The following is a 23,396-nucleotide window of genomic DNA, read 5'->3' as shown; positions in this document are numbered from 1 at the left end:
CACCAAACACAAAACTCGGCTTTTTTTTTTTCTCGGCTCCACAGAAACAATAATTCATCCGTAACAATAAATAAAACGACGCACGCAGTCGAGTCTCTTCACATTTTTTTTAAATCGTTGGACGGATCGTCCCAGCAGTTCACTTTCCCTCTGGACTCGTCTACGAGAACAGGGTTTTTTTTTTTCCACGATTAACACTGAAACGCAGGACATGAGTGTGTGCGTGTGTGTGTGTGTGTGTGTTCAGTCAGTCTGTTGTCCCGTTACCTCGCTCAGAGGCAACGCTGAGTGGGCGGGGCTTTGGCAGTACAGTGTGTATTTACAGGCCGTGTGCAGTCAGTACGCCTGCAGTGAGTCGTCCCAGAACAGGCTCTGTACGTCCAGCATGGCGGCCAGCTCCAGCACGTGCTTCTGGATCACGCCACTCTCCACCGTGTCCTGCTTCGGCAGCTCCGGGTACGACTCCGGGAAGCTCCGACATTCCTGTAAAAACACAGGTGAACGCCACAGGGAGCAGAGCTGCACTTTAACACTTTCATTTCAGCAATCGCTCAGGATCTAATGGGATTAAGGGTGTAAGAAAAGAACGATTCGGCGATATGTCGCAATATTTCAATGCACAATTATCATTTTGATCCAAAAATGAATGTTTTTAATCATGGTTTTTGACAAAAAAACGCTATTTGGTTGCGGTAACATCTGCATAGCACATAAACGCCTGATCACTAGGTGTCAGTTAGTTACCATTTACTTGTTTTCACAAGTTTAAAAAAAATGAAATAAATGTGCATTTCATAACATTTTGTACTTGTAGATGTGACATTTGTAATTACTGATATCGCGACATATATCGTATAGTTTAGTATGGGGATATTTTGTACTTTGACATGCAAATCACGAATCGTACAATCATCAGATTCATGGCAATGCACACCCCTAGGTGGGATGTTACACAGTTAGACACAAGCTTTTTGGATACGAGGTGATCTAATACCACAAAACACTCCAACGGGATGAGATGACATTCATTAAACACAATACGACAGGACAAGATGTGACAGGACAAGATAAGAAGTGAAGAAATATGACAAGATGAGATACGACAGGACAAGCTACAACACAAAACGACATGCGGAAATGTCGTATTGTGAGATGTGACTGGACGAGATTAGAAAAGAAGAAATAGATAATAAATTAAGAAATATGACAGGACAAGATATGAAATGATGATATACGACAAGGTGAGATATGACAGGATGAGATTTGACATGGTGAGACACTATAGGGAAAGACATGACAGGACGAGAAGGAGAGATTCCACAAGATGACATACATCGTGAAGACATACAATGTGATGTAATAGGACGTAATTAGAAATACGTATTCAAGAAAAGATGAGATTCACTCACCCGAAATAGTTTGTGCAGCCTCAGCGCTGCCGAGCAGAAGACGAAGCGGATCAGCAGCAGACGGAGGAACTCATCTCCAAAGAACTGCAGAAAGGCCTGATCTGTGAGAAGAACACAGCAGAGGATGAGTCAGCGCCAACGGCTAACGCTAACCACCAGGACACAGGTTACCGATGGTCCGAGAGCGAGCGATCATCTGCCCGATGTCCCTGTAAACCTTTCCCAGGAATTCCTGAGCCTTCTCCCAAAGAGCCTTCCTGACGCTGCTCAGACCACACACAGAGGAGAAGGCCAGCAGGGGGCAGTAGAGGAACAGAGTGAACAAGCTGCCCTGCTGACACTGATCTACACACACACACACACACACACACACACACAATGATTAAAGATTATCCTTCTATTCAGTCAAAAAATCACATGCACACGCACACATGCACACACACACACCTTGCACAGTCTTGGGGTACACGGTCGGGGACAGCAGACACACCAAAGGTTGTCCGAACATGTTGGTAAAATTCTGCAAAGACACAGAGGGACAAACATTATACGACTGAAGGTTGAACTCACCTGGTCTGTATTGAGGAGCCAAAATTAAAGCTAAATGAATGAATAAATAAATAATAATAAATAAATATTGAAAACAAAATACAAATACAAATCATTAAATATAAGTGGGAAAAAAGTGTCCAAAAATTAAATATAGATTGATAAATAAAAGTAGAAAAAAAAAAAAAATTAATATAATTGCGTTTGTTTTATTCATTAATAATTCATTTTATGCAAAAAAAAAAAAAAATTGTTTTTATTTCTATTTTTTATAATAATAATAATAATATTAATAATAATAATGCATTGAATTTTATATAGCGCTTTTTCATAGACACATGTGCTTTACATTGATGTGCATTATTCTTTCACTCCACACAGTGTGGTGGTAAGCTACTATTGTAGCCACAGCTGCCCTGTTGCAGACTGACAGAAGTGAGGCTGCCATCGGCACCTCTGACCACCACCAACACTCACTCACACATCACATTCATACTAGGCAATGTGGGTAAAGTGCCTTGCCCAAGGACACAACGACAATGACTTGGCTGGAGCAGGATTCGAACCCCCAACCCTTCGGTTATTGGACGACCTGCTCTTTGTATCTATTCTTCATTTTTTAAAGTACTTTTTGTTATTTTTCACATTTATTTAGTTATTAATTTATTTTTATTTTTCGCAGGTTTAGTCCTTCATAGGTCTGTGCATGATTGGCCGATGAGCTGCATATGTTAATAAGGTGTGTCTAATGAAGTGGCTGCTGATTGGTTGAAATGCTCTCACCTTATAGGCTGCACTGTTAGAAGAGTCCACAATGACAAACAGGGGTTTCCTGGTGAACGGGAACAAGTCACCAGGATGGAGGCTGAAACACACACACATATTAGACGCACATTACACACACACACACACACACACACACACACACACACACACACTAGACACACACACTAACCAGTGCATCTCTTTCTGAGCTTGGTTCCTTTTCTGCACAGCTTCTCCATTCACAACATCTCTGTTAGTGTTGGTCAGCACTCCCCCAAAGTCGTACGCTCCACCTGCACACACAGACAAATTATTATTATCATTATTATTATTAATAATAATAATAATAATAATAATAATAATAATAATAATAATAAACTATATATCCTATCGTAGATGTGTTTTTGTTTTTATTATGTAAATACACGCTGCATCTAGTGATGCTTTAAGTGTGTTGTTAAAGTGTTGACGTGTGTGTGTGTGTGTGTGTGTGTGTGTGTGTGTGTGTGTGTGTGTGTGTGTGTGTGTGTGTGTGTGTGTGTGTGTGTGTTACCTTCGTATTCAGAGTGTCCTGATGGGAAAACTCCAGTAGCCGACAGATAAACCAGCAGAACGCTGTTGGCTGGAAGTTCCTGAACAACCAGAAGACAGAAAAAAACACAGATCTGGTTTTTAATAGGCTTGTTAAGAGAAGCTTTTATTTTGAAAGGGACATTTTCTTTCATGCAGCAAAGTAATAATGAGTGTAAGAGTCTCAGAGAGCATAAGAGACCATGAGAAACAATCAATGATCCTCAGAGACCATCAAGACCATTAGAGACTATCAGAGATTAGACAATTAGACAACATTAGAGACCCTCAAAGAACATTAGAGACCATAAAAAGCCCTCAGACACCATCAGACACTCTCTGAGACCATCAGAGACCCTTAGAGACCATAACAGACCATCAGACACCATCAGAGATTCTAGGAGACCATCACAGACCCTCAGAGAGCCGTAGAGACTCGTAGAGGCCATTAGGAACCCTTAGAAACCATTAGAGATGATCAGAGACCCTCAGAGGCCTCAGAGACACGAACCTTGAAGGAGGCAGACAGGAAGGTGAAGAGCTGGCTGAAGGTGGGTTTGTAGAGCAGGTATTTGTGAGGGTTTTCTCTTTTGGAAGGTTTCTCTGCAGGTTCCTGTGGAAACATCAGGACACACTCAGCTGAGGGAAATCTTCATCAGACCTTTACCTGTTCCACACGGCTTTACGGAGTCCTCACACTCACCAAGGTTCCTTGTTTGGAGGTCTGCGTGGCGAGGTTTACAGGTTCTCGCTCCAAAGCTTGAAGCATGCGGAACATGTCGATGGTTAACTCGCTGAACTTCACCTGAAACCAGACGAGCATTGTGAACAATGAAGACCACAACAGACCAAAGAAGATAATATTACCATATAACACCTAAATGATCACAACAGAACAAAGTAGACCACATCAATATGTATGTGAGGATTGCACAATACTAGAAAAGTAAGTTAGTTAGTCTGTATTAGTCACATGACCTGGTTAGTTAGTTAGGGTCCGACGCCTCAGACGATTAAAACGCTCTAGGATCCGTTTGCTCAGATAGTCCGCTTGGTTTGGTCGGTGTGAATACGCAAACTGAGTCTAGAGCAGATCAAACAGGCACATTTTAGACTGATTGTTTCAGAGCGTTTCCAATCTAAGCCTAGAGCGATTAGGAGCACCGTGAACGCATCTCAGAGCGGATCAAACACAGGAAGTATTGGAGATGACAGAGACGCATAGCATTGTGGGTGATCAAGAAAGCAGACGATGACTAGAAACAGGGCTTTAAAACCACCAAAAGAACGGTAACTGTTTGCTGCTCCATTGTTGAATGTTGTGAATCAACAAACAGAGAAAAAAGACGTTTCTAAGCACTCTTAAGCGCTCGCTCTGACCCATAAGTCAGAGCTTCTTCTTCAGGTTTCTGTTTCTCAGTCTAGTGAAGTCTCTCCTCCAGTAATGATGCCCTCAAGTGCTTAGCACCAGAGGCTGTTAGGAGTGGATCAGAAGTTGTGCTCTGAATGCAAACTGGACCAAACCAACATGACAAAATTATCAGCTGTCCTCCACCCATTCAGACCAAGTCCAGGACTAAACCGGTGTGAAAGCAGCCTTATCCTCTCACGTCTTGACCCTGACCTGGTTGGTGCAGTTTCCGATGATCAGAGCGTCAGCTAGCACCAGCTGACCCACCACCATTCCCTGTTCCAGTGGAGGAACGCCACCGTCCTGCAACCGGTTACAGGTGACGAACACCGAGCTGTTGTCATTCAGAACCACCACAGGGTCAGCCTACACACACACACACACACAACACACAACACACACATAAATATCACCTGCTGATTGGTAAAGGTTTCGTTCTAGTTTTAGTCTCCTCCCCTTGATGAGATTTAGTCCCATTTAGTTTTAGTCACCAACATAGACACTGACCTCCACAAAGGCTGCCACTTCCTGCAGGACTAAGCTCCATTCCAGCTGGTCCTCAGTGTTAAATCTCTGAGTGTAGTCCTCAATCTCCTCAGAAAGCTCCTGAAGGACAGAAAACAATAGAACAGCTTCAGTCACCTGAACACCCAAAGGTCAGAGTCTCAGAGTCCAAAGGTCAGGGTCTCAGAGTCCAAAGGTCAGGGTCTCAGAGTCCAAAGGTCGGGGTCTCAGAGTCCAAAGGACGGGGTCTCAGAGCCCAAAGGTCAGGGTCTCAGAGTCTAAAGGTCAGGGTCTCAGACGTGAAGCCCACTGACCTTCACCAGGACTTTGACCAGGTCCATCTTGTTGAGTAGTAAGCAGACCACAATGTAACGAGCATAATATCGCAGCTTCTTCACCACTAGCTCAGGCCTGATGAACAGAAGACACCATCATGTCACTCTGAAATCCAACAACCAGCACAGACTGGACCTTTGTACTGGTTTAATAATGGCTCTGGCTCACCTGTCCTCTTTGTTCACCTGGAAGTAGTACGAGCGCTGACGGATAGCCGAGTAGAAGGAGAAGGCCTCGTTCAGGTAGCTGGTCTCTGAGGTACGGAGGCTGCAGGAGGACACACAGCCATAGCATTAGCCATAACACTAGCATAGCATTAGCATAACATTAGCCATAACATCAGACAATACATTAGCATAGCATTAGCGTAACATTAAACATTACATTAGCATAGCAGTAGCATAACTTTAGCATTACATTAGCCGTAACATCTGCCATAATATTAGCCATAAATTCAGCCTTAATATTAGGACCTTAATGAGTTTAATCTGAAATAGATAATCTATAATAATGACAGAAAATGAGCTCAAAGAAAATAAAAAAGTTGTTGCTATACAGATGAAGTCTAAATATTATCAACCTACTAGTAATGGTAGTAAAGTTGTCCGATCTTTGACGCCACCTCTCCGATCTGCCACCTCTTTAGTCCGTAACGGCTGTCCAGGACCTGCCTGTCAAAAAACACACAAACACAGCACTCAGTACGGGACCACACTTAGACATAAAACACACACGCGCACGCGCACACGCACACGCACACGCACACGCACACGCACACGCACACGCACACGCACACGCACACACACACACACACACACACACACACACACACACACACACACACACACACACACCTGTGCTGTTGCTGGAACTTCCACAGCTTTGTGTAGACGTCAAACGTCCGGCCAAAGTACGACTGCCACTGCTTGTGTCCATACTGGGGAAGGTCTCTGCAGTAGAAACATAACATTGGTAATAATAGGCAAGGCAAATTTATTTGTATAGCGCATTTCATACACAAGGCAACTCAATGTGCTTTACATGATAAAACATTCAATTGTTTAAAATCAATAACATTTAAAAACATCAGTAAAATCATTTAAAATCATAAACAAACACATGACATCAACAACATGACCATAAATCTCTCTCTCAATCATACGCAGTAGAGAAAAAGAGTTTAACTTTGATTTAAAAATGTTCACATGTGATGCTGACTTCAGCTCTGCTGTAGTTTGTTCCACTTCTTTGCAGCATAACAACTAAAAACAGCATCACCATGTTTACTGTGAGCTCTGGGCTCCACTATCTGACCTGTGTCCATAGATCTGAGAGACCTGCTGGGTTCATACCTGACTAACATGTCACTGATGTATTCTGGACCACATTTATACACCAGCAGCAGAACTTTACAGTCTCCTCTGAGGCTGACTGGGAGCCAATGTAAAGACTTTAAAACTGGACTAATGTGTTCTGACCTCTTTGTTCTGGTTCAGACCTGAGCTGCAGCGTTCTGAACCAGCTGTAGATGTTTGATGAAGACCATTACAATAGTCCAGTCTGCTGGAGATAAAAGCATGGACCAGTTTCTCCTGATCTTTCTGAGTCATTAAACCTTTCACTCTGGAGATGTTCTGTAGGTGGTAGAAGATGTTTTTGTGATAGATTTGATCTGATGCTGAATGTCAGATCTGAGTCAATCAGAACATCAAGGTTTTTGACTTGGTCTTTATCTTCTAAAGATCCAGACTCAGATACTTGCTGAGCAGTCCTCTTTTCATTGTTACCAAAGACAATCACCTCCATCTTGTCATGGTTTAGTTGAAGGAAGTTTTCACTCATCCAACAGTTTACTTTTTCTAAACAGTCACACAACACCTCAATGGGACCATAGTCATCTGGGTTCAGTGATAGATATAGTTGTGTGTCATCTGCGTAGCTCTGATAATCAACCTTACAGTTCTGTAAAATGTGTCCTAAAGGAAGCATATAAAGGCTAAACAGAAGAGGTCCAAGAACAGAGCCCTGAGGAACCCCACAGGACATTGGTAATCTGTCAGATTCAAAGTTTCCAATGCTTACAAAATAACTTCGCTCCTCCAAGTAGAACTTAAACCATTGCATTACTTTTAATAATAACAGACCATTAATTATTCATCACTGACAGGTGTGGTATCAGCAGGTTTCTGATGAAAATGAGACTCTCTGTATAAATAAAGGTTATAATGTAAATAAACAAGTGTAAGTACATAATTACATAAAGATAATAACTGAGTGTATTTCTGAGCGTTGCTGGGCGCTGTTTATCAGCCTCATCATGAATCACTGAAGCCTGAAAAAACACTGACATTGTTTACTTTAGTTCATTACAGAAAAAACCAGTAAAACCAGTAAAACCTATAAACCCTGTATGACAGGCACATACACCAGTATAAGACAGCATAGAGGGCTTTCACCTATGTCACGTTCTGGGCAGTAACCTGGATGCGTGGCCATATTGGAGGCACTCAGAGGTAAACATTGTGCTGGATAAATGTCCAAAACCACAGAAAAGCTGATTAAAATGCGTTATTGATGTAAAGACATACAGGGAAGGACTTGGTCCTCAGGAAAAGTCACGATATTTGAGAAAGTTATGGTTTATTGGTGGTGTAGATCCATACGAGTCACCTCCCTCGTCTTGGATCAATGACGACCTGGAGAGTTTTCAGTCTATTGCGTATCCTGATGTGGTCAACTAGCTGGTTTTAACCCGAACCCAATCTGTGTCATCCTTTAAATAAAGGTCAGACCTTTTACCTGGAATACAATGAGAAATACAGCTCTACATTTTAGCTCTACATTTTAATAACTGTGTTGCTACTGTAGCAGGCTATTAAATGTGATTATATTAAGTTAATAATGCCTCATGCAGTAGCGTGATATTAATTATATTATTATCATCACACTAGAAAATGAGTTTAGAGCTGCTGCTATCAACATCTCACTTACCTGACAATAAACGGGCCGAACAAATTCAGATGTTATCCAGATGTTTGTCTCGTAGATCCTGGTTTAGCTTCACTAACCACAAGCTCCTCCTTTCCTCTGATAACTTTTGACATTGTTCTCCCTGGTTTATTATAACTTTTGGCAGTTTATAAAACTTTAAATGTTTTTCACGGTCTGACCGATTGGTGCAACCGAAAACACAGCAATAATTCACCATTTCCTTTAGTTCCACGTTGGGGATCTGCTTTGTTTACCTGCTGAGTACCTCCAACATGGCTGCTTCCAGTTTGATGACGTGCCGTGAAGACCCTCTATAAAACAGTATTACCAGTATAACCAATATGACCAATATTGGACAAAGTTGGACAATCCTTCACTGTATTAAACACCATCAGCAGGTCCAAGCTTCACTGCTGTTCTGCTCAAACTGGTCCCCGTGTTACGTGATGACTGCCCCCCTCTGATATAATGGTACAGTCCATGTAAAGGCGGACCAACCTGAGCCCGTTGAAGAGCTGTTTGGATTTATCCAGCAGGTAACAGAAGTCTGTGACCGTTTTCCTCTCGCCCAGTGGGATGTCGTCCTCCGTCTCAGCTCCAGTCATGACACCGACTGATCCCACCTGGACAAAACCATCAACACCAGCCTTATAACCACACATTTCATTTACTAGTGTCTAATCACTCCAGTGAGACGGTGGAACTGGATGACATAGCCCCGCCCCTTTAACCTTCGAGCCCTGCTCAGCCAGCGCCGCTACATGCTAAGCTAACAAAACGTTAGGACTGATCTTTACATTTATCTGCAATATGTGGAACACAAAGATACATCTTCAAGTTTGCTTCTCCCTCAACTGGAAAAATACACAATATGTTTGGAAGGAATATGAAATGACTGACAGAAAAACACACAAAATAACAAGGAAAACACACACAAAAAAAACAAAATGTCAAGGAAAACACAAAAAACCACAAAACGACAGGGAAAACAAAAAAAAAATACAAAATGAAAAGAAAAACACAATAAAACAACAACAAAACAACAAGGAAAACACAAAAAAAAAACACAAAATGACACGGAAAACACACAAAACTACACAACAAGAAAAACCCACCAAATAGAACTACAAAACGACAAGGAAAACACACAGAAAACACAATAAAACGATTAGGGAAACACACACACAAAAAAACTATAATACGACAAGGAAAACAAAAAAACAGACAAAACGACAAGGAAAACTACAAAAAAAACTTCAAGAAAACTACAAAACCAAAAGGGAAAAAAAAAAGACAAGGAAAACACACACATAAACCTACAAAACAACACTAAAGGACAGAAATAAAAAACCACAATGACTAACAAACAGCACATAAACAGACGATGGTCCTGGTGTGTGAAGTGTCCGTACAGCAGTTCTGATGCTGCGGTTACATCCGAGCGCTGAATGCTCAGAGGAGTTAAACGTCCTGGTTTAGGAGACGTCACATGACCACTCGTTTTTATCCTGACCTGCTCGTCCCAGTTTCATCTCTCACTGTGGAAACTTCGCCCAGTTTCAGGCACACGGGCGTACAATGGGGTCACAGCGGCAGAATAACACCGGGCACATCCGTCCAATGACATCACAGATAAACACACGACTCTTTAATCTGTCTCTCCTTCATGTTTTAGACATTGATGTTGGAGAATATTATTATTTTAAATACAGACAAAGTCACTGTGGGCAACCGTAACTGAAGAAATACACAAAATGACAGCTAAACACACAGATTGACAGCAAAAAATGCACAAAATTACAGCAATACATGCACAAAATTACAGCAAAACACACCAAATGATTGTACAAACACAAAATGACAGCAAAAACAGACAAAATGACAGTAAAAACGAACAAAAATACAGCAAAAAAATCAGCACAAAATTACAGCAAAAACACACAAAATTAGAGCAAAAATCACACAAAATTACAGCAAAAATGAACAAAATTACACCAAAAAAAAAATGCACAAAATTACAGCACAACACACAAAATTACAGCAAAATCACAAAAAATTACAGCAAAAGGAGACAAAATGAGAGCAAAAACACACAGAATTACTAAAAAAATCCACACAAAAATCCACATGATGAAAAAGAAGTACACAGAACAACAAAAATAACTCCAAAAACACAATATGACAACAAAATTACTCACAAAATACACACAATGACGTGTTAAAAAAAGTAATAAAAAAAATGTATTTGAACATTTTCTGGATCAATACAATAATAATCGTACAGGTGAAATATTACGATATATCGCCGAATCAATTTTTTCGCACACCCTTACCTAGTATTAGATTTTGATCATTTTCACGAGTTTAAGGTTGAAAAAAGTGTTATAAAGTATGATGTTATAATATGCTATATATGTTTTATCTTATGTTATATGTTGTGAAATATTATGTTATGATATTTCATGCCATGTTGTGTTATGTTATAATGTTATACTATATTATGTGATGATGTAATATATGTTATACTATATTATGTGATGATGTAATATATGTTATACTATATTATGTGATGATGTAATATATATTATACTATATTATGTGATGATGTAATATATATTATACTATATTATGTGATGATGTAATATATGTTATACTATATTATGTGATGATGTAATATATATTATACTATATTATGTGATGATGTAATATATATTATACTATATTATGTGATGATGTATTATATATTATACTATATTATGTGATGATGTAATATATGTTATACTATATTATGTGATGATGTAATATATATTATACTATATTATGTGATGATGTAATATATGTTATACTATGTAATGACATGTATATGTTGTATGTTATGATATCCTAATGTTATAATGCTAATGACGCTCCATCTTGTGAACAGAATGAGGATTTTCTCGTGTTCAGTGAATTTTGTGCAGGTAATCAAAGGAGGATCGGATCGTGTAATCCAACAGATGTGATCCGATCATCCATCCCCCCTCCCTGGAACTAAACAAAGGCAGGCGTCGGTGCAGCGTCGGTTCGGTTCTTACCTCCGACCGTCGGTGAATGTCCGTCCGTCTCACTGAGGCTCCTACAGACACGATCCGATCATCGCTGAGCGCTGCTCTGATCCGATGCTGACGGTCCGATTACTGACAGCAGCAGGAAGCAGCCTCAGCACCAGCACGGGTTGGGAAACACACTTCCGGGTCAACATTTTCAAAATAAAAGGCAGTTTGAAATTCAATTTTTCACCGTTTAAAAATTGTTCGTCTTTTAAAATTAACATAGAGCTTAATCTGTGATATGTATTCGTGTTTTTCCTTTTAAATTCATTATATTTTCTAAATGCTAAATGTAGAGAACCAGTAGAGCTGGGTAATATAGAGCAAAATTCACATTTCGATATTTTTTCTCAACACGCCCATATACAATATAAATCTGGATCATTTTAATTCAAATAAAGTCTTACCAGGAAGACAATTCAGAATTAAATTTGCTGGTGCAAAATGCCACACAGGCATAAAAGGTGCTTTAAGTGAAAAAAATAATAATAACGTGTGTGTATCATAAACATTGGAAACGAGCGGACCCCAAAAGTGAATGCTGAAAATGACAGGAAAAAATACACAAAATTACTACAAAAACACAAAAGAACAACAAAAATACGTACAAATAAACTAAGAAATGCACATAAAAATTAAAAAAAAAAAAAATAATAATAAAAAAGAGAGAGAGAAAAAATCCACAATGGGACAATAGAAATACATAAAAGAATAAAAATAAACAATAGGACAACAAAAATCCAAGAACAACATACATACAAAAAAAAAATACACAAAACGACTCAGAAAGACATCCATGATTACCGAAATACAAAAAAAAGAACAACAAAATACATAGGAAACAAAATACACAAAAGGAGGGAAAATACACAATGGGACATTTACTGTTAACAAACAGCTGCACAATATGTGCCACTTTTGCCTTTTTCTACAATAAGGGACAGCACATGTGAGTGAGTTCTGTAGTGTGACTGGTTTAAAAGGTCTGGGTTAGAATGCATTCAGTGATTCATCGAACTGAGCTTTTCATGTTCTTCTGAGAAGTAACGAGAGCAGCAACTCCTAAAACAAGTATGATAATACAAACATATATATCAATATAAGTGATATTGTAATTTTCTATATCGCCAAAATAGAAAACTCAATATATTGCCCAGCGCTATGAACCGCTCACTTAATGTGAAGGACAAACTGATGAATTATGTCGTACTTTGGTTAAGATTAATTTAAAATGTATTTTTTATCGATCCCAACAACAAGTGACATGAAAACAACTTAAGAACAGAAAAGAGGGAAGATCAGTTATTATACCAAACACTATCATACAATTGATTTTCATAAAATTGATAAATCTGAAAATATCCAACAAAACCCTTATGAAATACGCTTTGACGTTATCTATATTTTCTGTTGTTTACCAATATTGCTCAGGGACGTTTTTCTCTCTGCCCGTTACCTAGCAACATGACATGCGTTTATGACCTTTCAAAATAAACTTCCTCCTACAAAAGCAAAAACGACACTTGAACTGTATTTAGATTTAAAAGTTGTACATTAAAATGCACTCTTTATTATCTTATTGTGGCTCAATGTTTGTTTTTTCACTAAAGTTTTGTTTTAATTATACCAACATGCTTTTAATTTGATTTTTTTTTTTTAAAAAACTGTCACATCACGTGATATTCCATCCACGTTGTAGTATATGTGTAGAAATGAGCCACATTATCAAACTTCCTGTGTTCACATGTTGATTATAAAAACAAATTAAACCTTAGTCTTACTTACTTTTTTACTCTTCCTACAAATATTGCATTTTTTAATCGCATCTGATTTGAACTGGTTTTCACAAACCTTCAATGTAAATAATGGATATATATATATATATAAAACTTTGGTTGAATAGTAATGACTGTAATAATTAGTCAATAGTTCAAATGTTTTAGTTTCAAGTCAGGGATGTTTGATATATATTTCACATACGTTTCTTTTCAGCAGAAAATCCCATATTCATATTTACTGTTACATTCTCAGGCTAAAATCTAAAAAATATGACCATATGAAAATTATTGAGCCTCTATCACACACAACAGGCGACTGCGTTGAAACGACAACGATCATTGGTTTATTTCAGAGACGATGGAAATCAAACCTCTGAGATGGTTTCAGTACATTTCTGTGAAAAAAAACACTCAGAAAAACCAAACTTTAAAATCACTTTAATGGTCCGTTTGTTTGATTAAAGCCTAGACATTTGGCAGCAGGAGAAAAGAGTGATTTAAGAGGTTTCTCTGTCTAACAGAGCTTTAAGGCAGAGGAACAAAACAACAGAAACAAGAAATCTTCACAACATTCATCACAGATCGTTGGAGATTCATCCTTAATTCCCTCCTTTCAGAGACATTACTCAGTGATGATGTCACTTTCAGTGTAGATCTTTAAAAACTAGAACGAATAGTAATAAATTCTAAGTAACGATTGCAGCTGTTCATGTTTAAACCCGGTCTTGTTTCGTGATTAAAAAACTGAAGGTTTGGAAACTGATCAGAAATTACGTTTTGCTTTTTTTTTTTTGGTTGAAAACATAAAAAAACAAAAAAAAAACAGATTTAACCTTTTATTTTATTTTACATTATTATTTTGGGCATTTTCATAACTTCATTCTTTATTAAAAAAAAAAAAGAATTTCTACCATGTGGGGTGTGATGTGGCTCAGCGGGACATAAGAGGGCGGTTTGGGAAGTGATTCTGGCGTGTGATAAGTGGCTAGTTATCCTTCTACCGTACATTCCAGTGAGAGACTGGGACCAGTGTCCGGGTCGAGCAGGACTCGTTACAAAGGCGGAGTTAACTTATAACTCTTGGACAGTTTTTGGCACATTTTCAGTCAAAGTGGTACGAGCAGTGAAGCCCCTCCCATCTGACGGTGCTTCCTGTGTATAGCGATCTGTTGAACAGGTTCAATCCGACTCATCTGCACAAACGTTTGTAAACACAGAGAAAATTTACACAGATGTAGATTTTAACACCATAATGTAACTGGGAAACAAAGGAGTAAATTGTCTTTAAAGTCCTGGGAGTAAAATATTAATGTTTGGAAACTGTTTATAAACCAGGGTTCTCGCCAGCGCTGTTGAGCGTAGGGGTTCCTCCAGTGTAATTATGATCCCCTACTGCAGGAGTGTCAAAGTTATTATAGCTCAGGAACCAAATACGGCCAGAGATTTTAAATGGGAAAAGAGAAAACTCAACATTAATGTGCCCTGGTTTGAACTTCCATGTAACAATTATATATAAATAATAAAGTATATTAAACCATGCAGGATCTTCATTTAAATTTCCCTGATTTGGGAACATTTTGTAAAATAACTAGAAGAAAATTTGCTAGTTTTTGAAAGTTAATCATTGTTAAAAACTAATGACCAGCATCTCCATGCTGTCTGGATGTGTTTTTTTTTTTATTTTTGTCTTAATAACTGAATTTTTGACGGACTTTAGAAATCTGCCTTTAAACGCTAACAGCTGCTTAGTGAAATTTCGTGAAACAATTTTAAAAAAATTTGCCAGGTTTTTTAACAATTTGAGATTTTAAAAAATGACTGCAGTCATGTGATATAAGAACTGGAAAAACTGAGCTCTGCAAATATTGTGGATTTAAATAGAATTTTTGTATTTGGTGGGGCTGAGATATCTACAGCTGAATTAGTTGGTCATTTACACAATGTTTCATGTTTTTTTTTCTATAATTTAACTTTTCTCTAAACTCTAAATTTGATGCTCTAAAGGGCCAGATTTGGCCCCCGGTCTTTGAGTTTGACACACGTGCCCTATGGTGAGATGTCGCCCCCTATAGTGTGTTTTAAAATGGGTGGGGGACTTTTCTGTAGGCATGTTGGTGTTGTTTAAACTGAATTTTTAATCTGAATAATCTAGAAACACATGCCTCAGACACGCATCTATTTAATACACGCAATTTGCTCCAGTTGCGCTCATTTTCACACCTCGTGTTCCGCCTACGCTGTGAGACATTTCTGATGAGAACCCTGTAAACTACATTTAGTTTGAACTTAAAACCAGTGTAAAACATTAGTTTCAATATCATGGTTCTACGTTCTACTACGGCTCATTTTGTAGCTTATGTGTCCATGTTTATCTCCTTTCTGCAGTGATTGCGTGTAAAAGTGTGATTTCTACAAAACAATGTGCGACAACCTCTGAGAAAATACCTGCAGACTTCCTTCCACTGATTGATGAAGAAAAAGAAGACGATGAGGGTTTTTTTTTTTTGTAATCTGAGAGATATTTTCGTGTCCCTCTTCGTAAACTGAACATTGTTGCATATAAATAAGTTTTGAGAGTAAATGTCCTCATAGGAAGTAGGGCGTGGTGGTCCGAGGAGGAATGACGCGCTCTGAGTCGGGGACGGCGCGGAACAGTTTGGGTTCTCGTCGGTTGACGTCGCTGAACACCATGATGGAGGCGATGTTCCCGCAGCGGTAACAGTAGTTTGGAGCCGACCAAACCGTCACCAGCTTCTCATCAAACATGTACTTGTAGCCCTCGTGGACCAGTTGGTGCGCTCGACAGATCAGCTGCAGGTTGTTGATGTGGACGAACTACGAGGAGGAGAAAAAAGATCACGTCATACATTCATCATTTAAACACTCACACATTGTTTATATCATCAGTAAATACTGAGTGGATTCAAACCAGCAACCCTCCAAGCACAAACACGCCTCCTTAGTCATCAGGCCACAACTACCTACCAATACAAAACCAGTATAAACCAGTATGAACCAGATTAACCAATATGAACAAGTCTAGCCAGTTTGAACCAGTATGAACTAGTCCAGGGGTCTGCAACCTGTGGCTCTGGAGCCTCGTGTTGCTCTTTGACTCTTTTACAATGGCTCCCTGTAACCTTAAAAAAATATATGGTGTTGATGATTAATGACATTAACGTCAATTAAAATTACGATAAAACAATTGGTTGACCTTAAAATAAATCACATGGTGCAATAACTTTGCCACATTCCTACTTCAACTCGTGAAACATCTACAGACCATTAACTTTCTCTGCACCTGTAGCTAACCTTAAAGGGATAGTTCACCTATTTAAGACATGACGTTGTATGCAGTCCTCACCAGCACTATAGTGCATACACATTGTCTCACTCAGTGGTCACCTCCCTGGTCCGAGTTCTGGCCGCTTGAAGTTGTTCAAGAAAGTAGTCCCGGTTAGTTTCCGGGGCCACAAAACTGTACGTTTTTAATAGAAAAAAAGATATGCGTTTGAAAGCTTGATTCATTTACATCACAAAACCGCCCACAAAAAAAATTCATACCTCCAGTTTTAATCGGCACTATTTTCTCTTCCGTTTCCATCAATCCGCGCTGCCGTCAACGTCATCGGTGCGCATAATCCCATCAGCTGTTGATAGCGCGACTCGCGGACAACATGTCTGACTCCGCCGATGGCAACCAGCCAAAGCTGTCTCATAGTTATATCAGAAACTGGAAAACGATGGAAGCTGAACGGTGATCCCGGCACATTTTTGTGGTCACAACCTGGGAATTTACATGTTCGTACCATTGTTAATGTACGTACGTTTTACTTTCTCTTGCTTCGGTCTTCCGTCGTTGCTATTAGAGTGTGTAAACCCTATTATCGGAACATAACCCTTTAACTATCCCTTTAAGATTTAAATTCCAGGTAAAATAAACTAACAAAAACACTATTCTGGAAGAAAATAGAGATTTAATGCAAACTTGCCGGCTTAATATGCATAAAGCATGCTTGATATGTTGCAAGAAATTAGCAATTAGCATGTGTTGACAGACATGATCTCTTTTTTTGTAGCCCTTCAAATCCATTAACTCATAAAATGATTTGATATTATTTTAACTGTATAGAATCTTAACACTGTATTGTGTTAATTTTTTGGCTCTGGAAGGACTTTAATCCAGGCGAGATCAGGCAAAATGGCTCTTTTGAGAGTAAAGGTTGCAGACCCCTGAACTAGTCTAACCAGTATAAACTAGTATGAACCAGTATAAACCAGTATACAGACTGGGAGAGTTGGTCAAACACCATCAGTCACCAGTTAACACAATTACCAGTTGGTTTAGAACACCAGTGGAGTCTCTCAGCAGTAGTATGACTTTACCATCACAGTGAGCTGCTGCTAACTAGTCAGTACTCAACAGCTGTATCACTGAGGGGGCGGGGCTTCAAAGGAGCTGTGTAGATGTGGGATGATGGTGTCCTGAACTAAACTCAGCCTGAGGGACGCTCTGATTGGTCAGAAGTGTAAGGAAGCTGCTGTGATTGGATGAAGGGCCTGGTGCGTACCTCGTTGGTCACTTTGGATCCAAAGAGCCATCCGGCTCCTCGGGGGCTGATGGCCCAGGTGTCCACGTCCTCGGGGTCCGACCACACCAGGTCACAGAACGCTCCTTTGTGAGGGATCTCCTGGTTCCGCTCTATGGTTCTGATCTGGTCCAAAGTCTTGATGTCTGGAGAAAGGCCGCCGTGCACGCACAGAACCTGCTCATCTATGAGCTGCAGAAGGAGAGAAGCTGTGTCAGGTAACGGTTGCTAGGATACATGGGGTTATGGTCAGGGACCTATTTGGGGTCACGAGGCATTGGGAGAGGGTCACCAGATGCCTTCAAGAAACTTATGTTTACAACAATTTGAGCCCATTTTTACCAAACTCTCTATATTTTGTTCTATTTTGATCACTTTTTCTTGCCATATTTTTGCAACATTCCCATTTCTGACACTTCTAAATCACATTTCAATGGCTTTTCTACACATTTTTCCACTTTAAAGACATGTTCAGCACTTTTCCACCTAATGTCACATATGTTGACCCATTATTGTCACTTTTAATCTCTTTTGACCATATTTCATGATTATTTAACCACATTTACAATTTGTCATGACCAATATTTACCAGTTTAAACGAATTGTTCCAAAATTGACACTTTGAACCCTTTTAACACTTTTTCTGTCCATTTTTGCAACTTTTAACCAATTTCTGTGTTTTTTAAAATCCCATTTCACCACCTTTTCTACCATTTTTGTCACTTTTAACCCATTTTATTTCCGATTAAAACAAGAATGTCCATCTTTAAGATGTCTATAATAATAATAAATGTTCCTGGATAACAGTGGATATTATTCAGATGAATAAATAAATGTGGTTATCACAGATTCATAGAACAATGGACCATCATTTTACTGACTTTATGGATGGACCCCAAAAATCTCTCCCCTTTATTCCCCCTTATAGATGGTCCTGCCTCCACATGACTGTTCTTCAATGTTCATGTGTGTGTTCAACCACCTTCAGCTACAGTGGGGGTCCCCGCTCTCTGGAACCTTTATTTTGGCGGGTCACGGGCTAAAAAGGTTGAGAACCAGTGATTTAGAATAATGAACTTACAGCAGCTACAGTCAGCATGTCAAACACCTTAGTGCAGTAACGCCACGCGTTGGCGTTTCCATACTTTGTTTGGCACTCATCTATAAAATACACAACACACTAGGGTTACACAACGCCCACACACACACACAGAGCAATGACACACATACCGTAGAAACCATAAACTTGAGTTATTTGTCGACTCTCGTGGTTTCCTCTGAGCAGAGTGATGCGATCCGGCCACTTCGCCTTCAGAGCCAGAAGATGTGTGAACGTTTCCAGACTGTAATAACCTCGATCTACAAAATCACCCTGAAACACACACACACACTTATTCTTTTCTATTTTTGTGAAATTTTGTAGTGGTCTTCTGTGTTTTTGGTGTCATTTTGTGTATCGTTTTATTGTTCTTTGTAATTGTGGCGTATTTAGGAGTCATTTGTCATTTGTTGTGAAATTTTCAGCTATTTTGTGTGGAGATTTTTAATCCTTTGTTTATGCTTTTCTGTTTTTCTTGTATAATTGTCGTGGTCTTGTATGTTTTTGGTATCATTTTGTGTATTTTTGTTGCGCTTTTGTAAATTATTTTCAGTTTTTTTGTGTATTTTGTGTCTTTCTTGTCTTTCTTTGCAATGGTGGTGTTTTTGGGAGTCATTTGTGGTTTGTTGTGTATTTTTCTGCTATTTTGTGTGGGGTTTCCTATAATGTGTTTATTCTTTTCTGTTTTTGTGTATTTCTGTAGTGGTCTTGTGTGTATTTTGGTGTCATTTTATGTATTTTTGTTGTCGTTTTGTAAATGTTTTCAGAAACACAAACACAGCATGCAACACCATCAAAAATATGGCCTTTGGTAAGAATATAAAACAGTTGCTGCTGCACATACTGTCAGAAAAAAACCCTGGAAGATGTGGAGGAGACGTTATACATACTCATTATACATCTAACAAAGCACAGGAACAAATCTATTATTTATTTGTCAGTGACAATGGACAATAAAATAAACTAAATAACCAATAGAAACCATAATGCATAAATATTTATTTGGAAACAAAAAACATTTACTGTATGAACTCACCATAAAAACATAGTTTGTGTCGGGAACTTGGCCTCCAGTTCTGAAGAGCTCACAAAGGTCATAAAACTATGAAGGAAAAAACAAAGCCAGATTATCTCTCACGCACGCACGCACACACGCACGTACGTAATCTAAAGTCCTCACCTGACCGTGAATGTCTCCACATACGGTCACTGGAGTGGCCACAGGCTGAACGTTGGACTCTTCCAGCAGTAAATCACACACATAATCACATAATCTCTGTAAAAACACAATCACATGACATTAAAGAGAAGTATTGCTTTTACTGGCTCGTTCCTCATGGATTATTAAACCAATGTTAAGGAGGCAATGCTATTTCTCCATTAGGGGTGTGGAAAAAAAATCGATTTCACAATATATCGAGATAGATCTCGATTTTTTAATTTAAAAAAAAATTTATTTTTTTTGGGGGGGGTGGATATTTGGCACTGTGTAATGCCTGTAATATTTATGTATGCACAGACATTTTATTTTCATATAATCTGTTCAGATCAGTGTTTAAAATGACAATAGGATACATATTTTTTCTTATTTTTGTGCATTATCAGATTTATCCTTAATGTTCTCACTTACAGTTGTTACAATGCCGTCATTATGTTGTCATGGTTACTTTGAGACTTCTACACAGTAGTTTCAGTGAAAAGAAGCTTGTTGCACTTTATTTTATGATGACAGTGTGTAACAATTTATTTTCTTTATTTCAGTGAAAATGTGCAAAAACACTAATAGTAAGTAATAAATAGGATGTTTTGAAGCAAATAGTTTTGACTCAATGTGTCCTCTGAATGATCAATATCTTCTGATGAACATATACAACAACTTGATTTTTCATCTCTACGTTTAATTTTGATATTAACTGGGTCTCGTGATAACATCGTATCGTGACCCACGTATCGCGATACATATCGTATTGTAACATCCTTGCCAATACTCACCCCTGATCACCATTAGGGGTGAGTATTGCCATGAATCTGACGATACGATTCACGATTTCCATGTCATGATACAATATATCCTGATACTAAACAATACGGAATAGGGATGTAACGATTCACTCAACTCCCCATACGATTTAATTCACGATACGATTCTCTCACGATTGGGGAAACAACTAGAAAATACTGTATTATTTTCCTTTTATTTTACATTGTCAAAAGAATCCCTTGATAAACTATTCGAAACAATGCAATTTAACTAAAAATAAATCTTGAATGAAATAAAGGAATAATACAAATGAAGAAGAAGCCTATTAATTTAAATTCTGGTTCTATAGTAAACAATGCAAAACTGCATGATAGTTCTTTTTCTTTTTAAAAGTGCAACTGAAAATGTATTTTGTGCCTTAACAATTGGACTTCATGACTTTTTTGCTGAGGCGACTTTTTTGCCGCCTCAGCATTTGGACAAGAGAAGGATAAACATATAAAAACAAAAAAAGTACTGCGATTCAATTTTCAGAAAATCAATATGAACCGTGATACCTATGAATCGATTTTTAACTGCCTTACGATTAATTGTTACATCCCTAATACGGAATAAATATCAATTATTACAAATTTAACCTTTACAAGTACAAAATAGTGTGAAATACTATTTGTTTAATTTTTTTAAACTTGCGAGAACAACTAAAAGGTAACTAACTGTAATAAAAAAAAAAACAATACAAAAAACAAATGGTATGTTTTTTCAAAACAACAGAAAAATATACAAAGCTTCAATGAAATTATGCGAAATGACTACAAAACTTACAGAAAAACACACAAAACACAGCAAAAACACATAAAATGTCAGCAAAACACACAAAAAAAACTCGGCAAAACACACAAAATACAGCAAAAACACATAAAATGACAGTAAAAACACAACAAACACAGCAAAAACTGCTCAAATTGACAGCAAAACACACAAAATTACTTTAAAAGAAAGTCCACATTAAACACATTATGCCAACAAAAATACCCATAATAAAAGAGAAGTGTATAGAAAGCGACAACAAAAATAACTCCAAAAACACATAATGACAACAAAAATATGCAAAATTACTCACAACATGCAGTGAAATATCATGACATATTGTCTATTGATAGGATTCAGTTTCAGTAAACACTTCCTTTTTGATAATGGTACTTGAAGTACAGTCACCATTTACTTGTTATCGCAAGTTTAAAAAATTAAATGAATTGTATTTCATACAATTTTGCACTTGTAGAGGTAATTTTTTTTAATGTTATTGCGATACATCGTGACGTACGTCGTATTGTTTGGTATCGGGATATATCGTGTCGTGACATGGAAATCATTAATCGTATCGTCAAATTTATGGCAATGAACACCCCGACAACAAAGGATAAAAACACCATTGATTTGACATCGATCATTATCAATATTTCATGTTTTCTGTGAGATTTTATTGACCTTTACTCTCCTAAAGAATTGTTAAAATATATTAAAATTAACTCAAAATATATATACATAAATTGATCAAATGCTTGTGTTAAAGTTAAAGCTGAAAATCAGTCTGTGTGTAGTGGTTAATTTAGGACAGATGTTAGGTGATAACCTCTACCAGCTGTAGGAGTTGAGTGGTGTATTGGTGTAATTGGTGTCCACTGTAACTGGTGAACCAGTTGTGACTCCGTTCATAAAAGCACCAACACTGGTGGTTCAGATAATATTAGACTGAACATATTTTACAATTACAATGATTTTACAGCAAGCATCAGTTACCGCTAAAAAGTAAAAACTAAATCCACAGTAAATTGGTCATCTTATAACACGGACACCAGCTTTTCCAGTACACCACCCGGCGCTAGCTTCACAGCTCAGCTCTTAACGCTTTTGTGGGAGTTTAGAAGCAAAAATAAACTTATTTCCGTCTGTGCAAACCGACCCGTTCACGTCTGTTACAGTGTGTGTCAGTGTAAAATCATGAAATGGTGATAAAATGGTAAAAACGTGGACTCGGCTCAATGTTCGGGCCGACAAGGACCAGCTCCGGGCGGCTCTTTAAAGTCCACATTTCATCCACTTCCGCTGTTTAAACTCACCTTTAAATCGTTCTCTGGAAGATATTTGCAATGTCGGGCAATTTCCACGTACTTATCGAGGTCTAACGGAGCCATTTTTACACCAAACTGAGGAACCGGGAAGCTAAATGTTAGCCTGTTAGCACGTCCGCGGCGAAATGCTTCCCCCTTCAAAATAAAACGCAATAATAATAATAATAATAATAATAATAATAATAATAAT

The 23,396-nt window shown here is 38.3% G+C and overlaps 2 protein-coding genes across 2 annotated transcripts; both read right to left on the bottom strand.

The window, feature by feature from the left end:
- Positions 1-20: 20 nt before the first annotated feature.
- Positions 21-11,745, bottom strand: scai (suppressor of cancer cell invasion). Its single transcript, XM_028462789.1, has 17 exons — positions 11,610-11,745; positions 9,034-9,158; positions 6,399-6,494; positions 6,129-6,215; positions 5,713-5,811; positions 5,523-5,619; positions 5,212-5,310; positions 4,918-5,070; positions 3,997-4,098; positions 3,805-3,906; positions 3,277-3,355; positions 2,914-3,016; positions 2,742-2,823; positions 1,857-1,929; positions 1,581-1,754; positions 1,410-1,510; positions 21-483 (listed from the first exon to the last, which is right to left on the bottom strand). Exons 2-17 carry the CDS (start codon positions 9,138-9,140, stop codon positions 337-339), a joined length of 1,701 nt encoding a protein of 566 aa, XP_028318590.1. The 5' UTR covers positions 9,141-9,158; positions 11,610-11,745; the 3' UTR covers positions 21-336.
- A 4,062-nt stretch (positions 11,746-15,807) lies between these two features.
- LOC114473019 (serine/threonine-protein phosphatase 6 catalytic subunit-like) lies at positions 15,808-23,327 on the bottom strand. The gene is made up of 7 exons (XM_028462380.1): positions 23,195-23,327; positions 20,271-20,366; positions 20,127-20,192; positions 19,222-19,363; positions 19,073-19,152; positions 17,974-18,183; positions 15,808-16,237 (listed from the first exon to the last, which is right to left on the bottom strand). The coding sequence occupies exons 1-7, from the start codon at positions 23,267-23,269 to the stop codon at positions 15,989-15,991; spliced, it is 918 nt and encodes a 305-aa protein (XP_028318181.1). The 5' UTR covers positions 23,270-23,327; the 3' UTR covers positions 15,808-15,988.
- Between the last annotated feature and the right edge of the window lie 69 nt (positions 23,328-23,396).

The sequence above is a fragment of the Gouania willdenowi genome, chromosome 12 (assembly GCF_900634775.1).
Source record: "Gouania willdenowi chromosome 12, fGouWil2.1, whole genome shotgun sequence".
Taxonomy (NCBI): Eukaryota; Metazoa; Chordata; class Actinopteri; order Blenniiformes; family Gobiesocidae; genus Gouania; species Gouania willdenowi.
Note: the sequence above shows the minus strand (reverse complement) of the source record. Positions and strands in the feature narration are given on the sequence as shown.

Excerpts from the sequence above, each read along its gene's own strand:
- scai (XM_028462789.1), bottom strand. The coding sequence starts at position 9,140 with ATGACTGGAGCTGAGACGGAGGACGACATCCCACTGGGCGAGAGGAAA. Across the intron at positions 6,216-6,398 it reads AAGTTCCAGCAACAGCACAG|GCAGGTCCTGGACAGCCGTT; the intron begins GTGTGTGTGTGT and ends GTTTTTTGACAG. Across the intron at positions 2,824-2,913 it reads GCTCAGAAAGAGATGCACTG|CCTCCATCCTGGTGACTTGT; the intron begins GTTAGTGTGTGT and ends TGTGTGTTTCAG.
- LOC114473019 (XM_028462380.1), bottom strand. The coding sequence starts at position 23,269 with ATGGCTCCGTTAGACCTCGATAAGTACGTGGAAATTGCCCGACATTGC. Across the intron at positions 19,364-20,126 it reads ACACAAACTATGTTTTTATG|GGTGATTTTGTAGATCGAGG; the intron begins GTGAGTTCATAC and ends TGTGTGTTTCAG. Across the intron at positions 18,184-19,072 it reads ACATGCTGACTGTAGCTGCT|CTCATAGATGAGCAGGTTCT; the intron begins GTAAGTTCATTA and ends CTCCTTCTGCAG.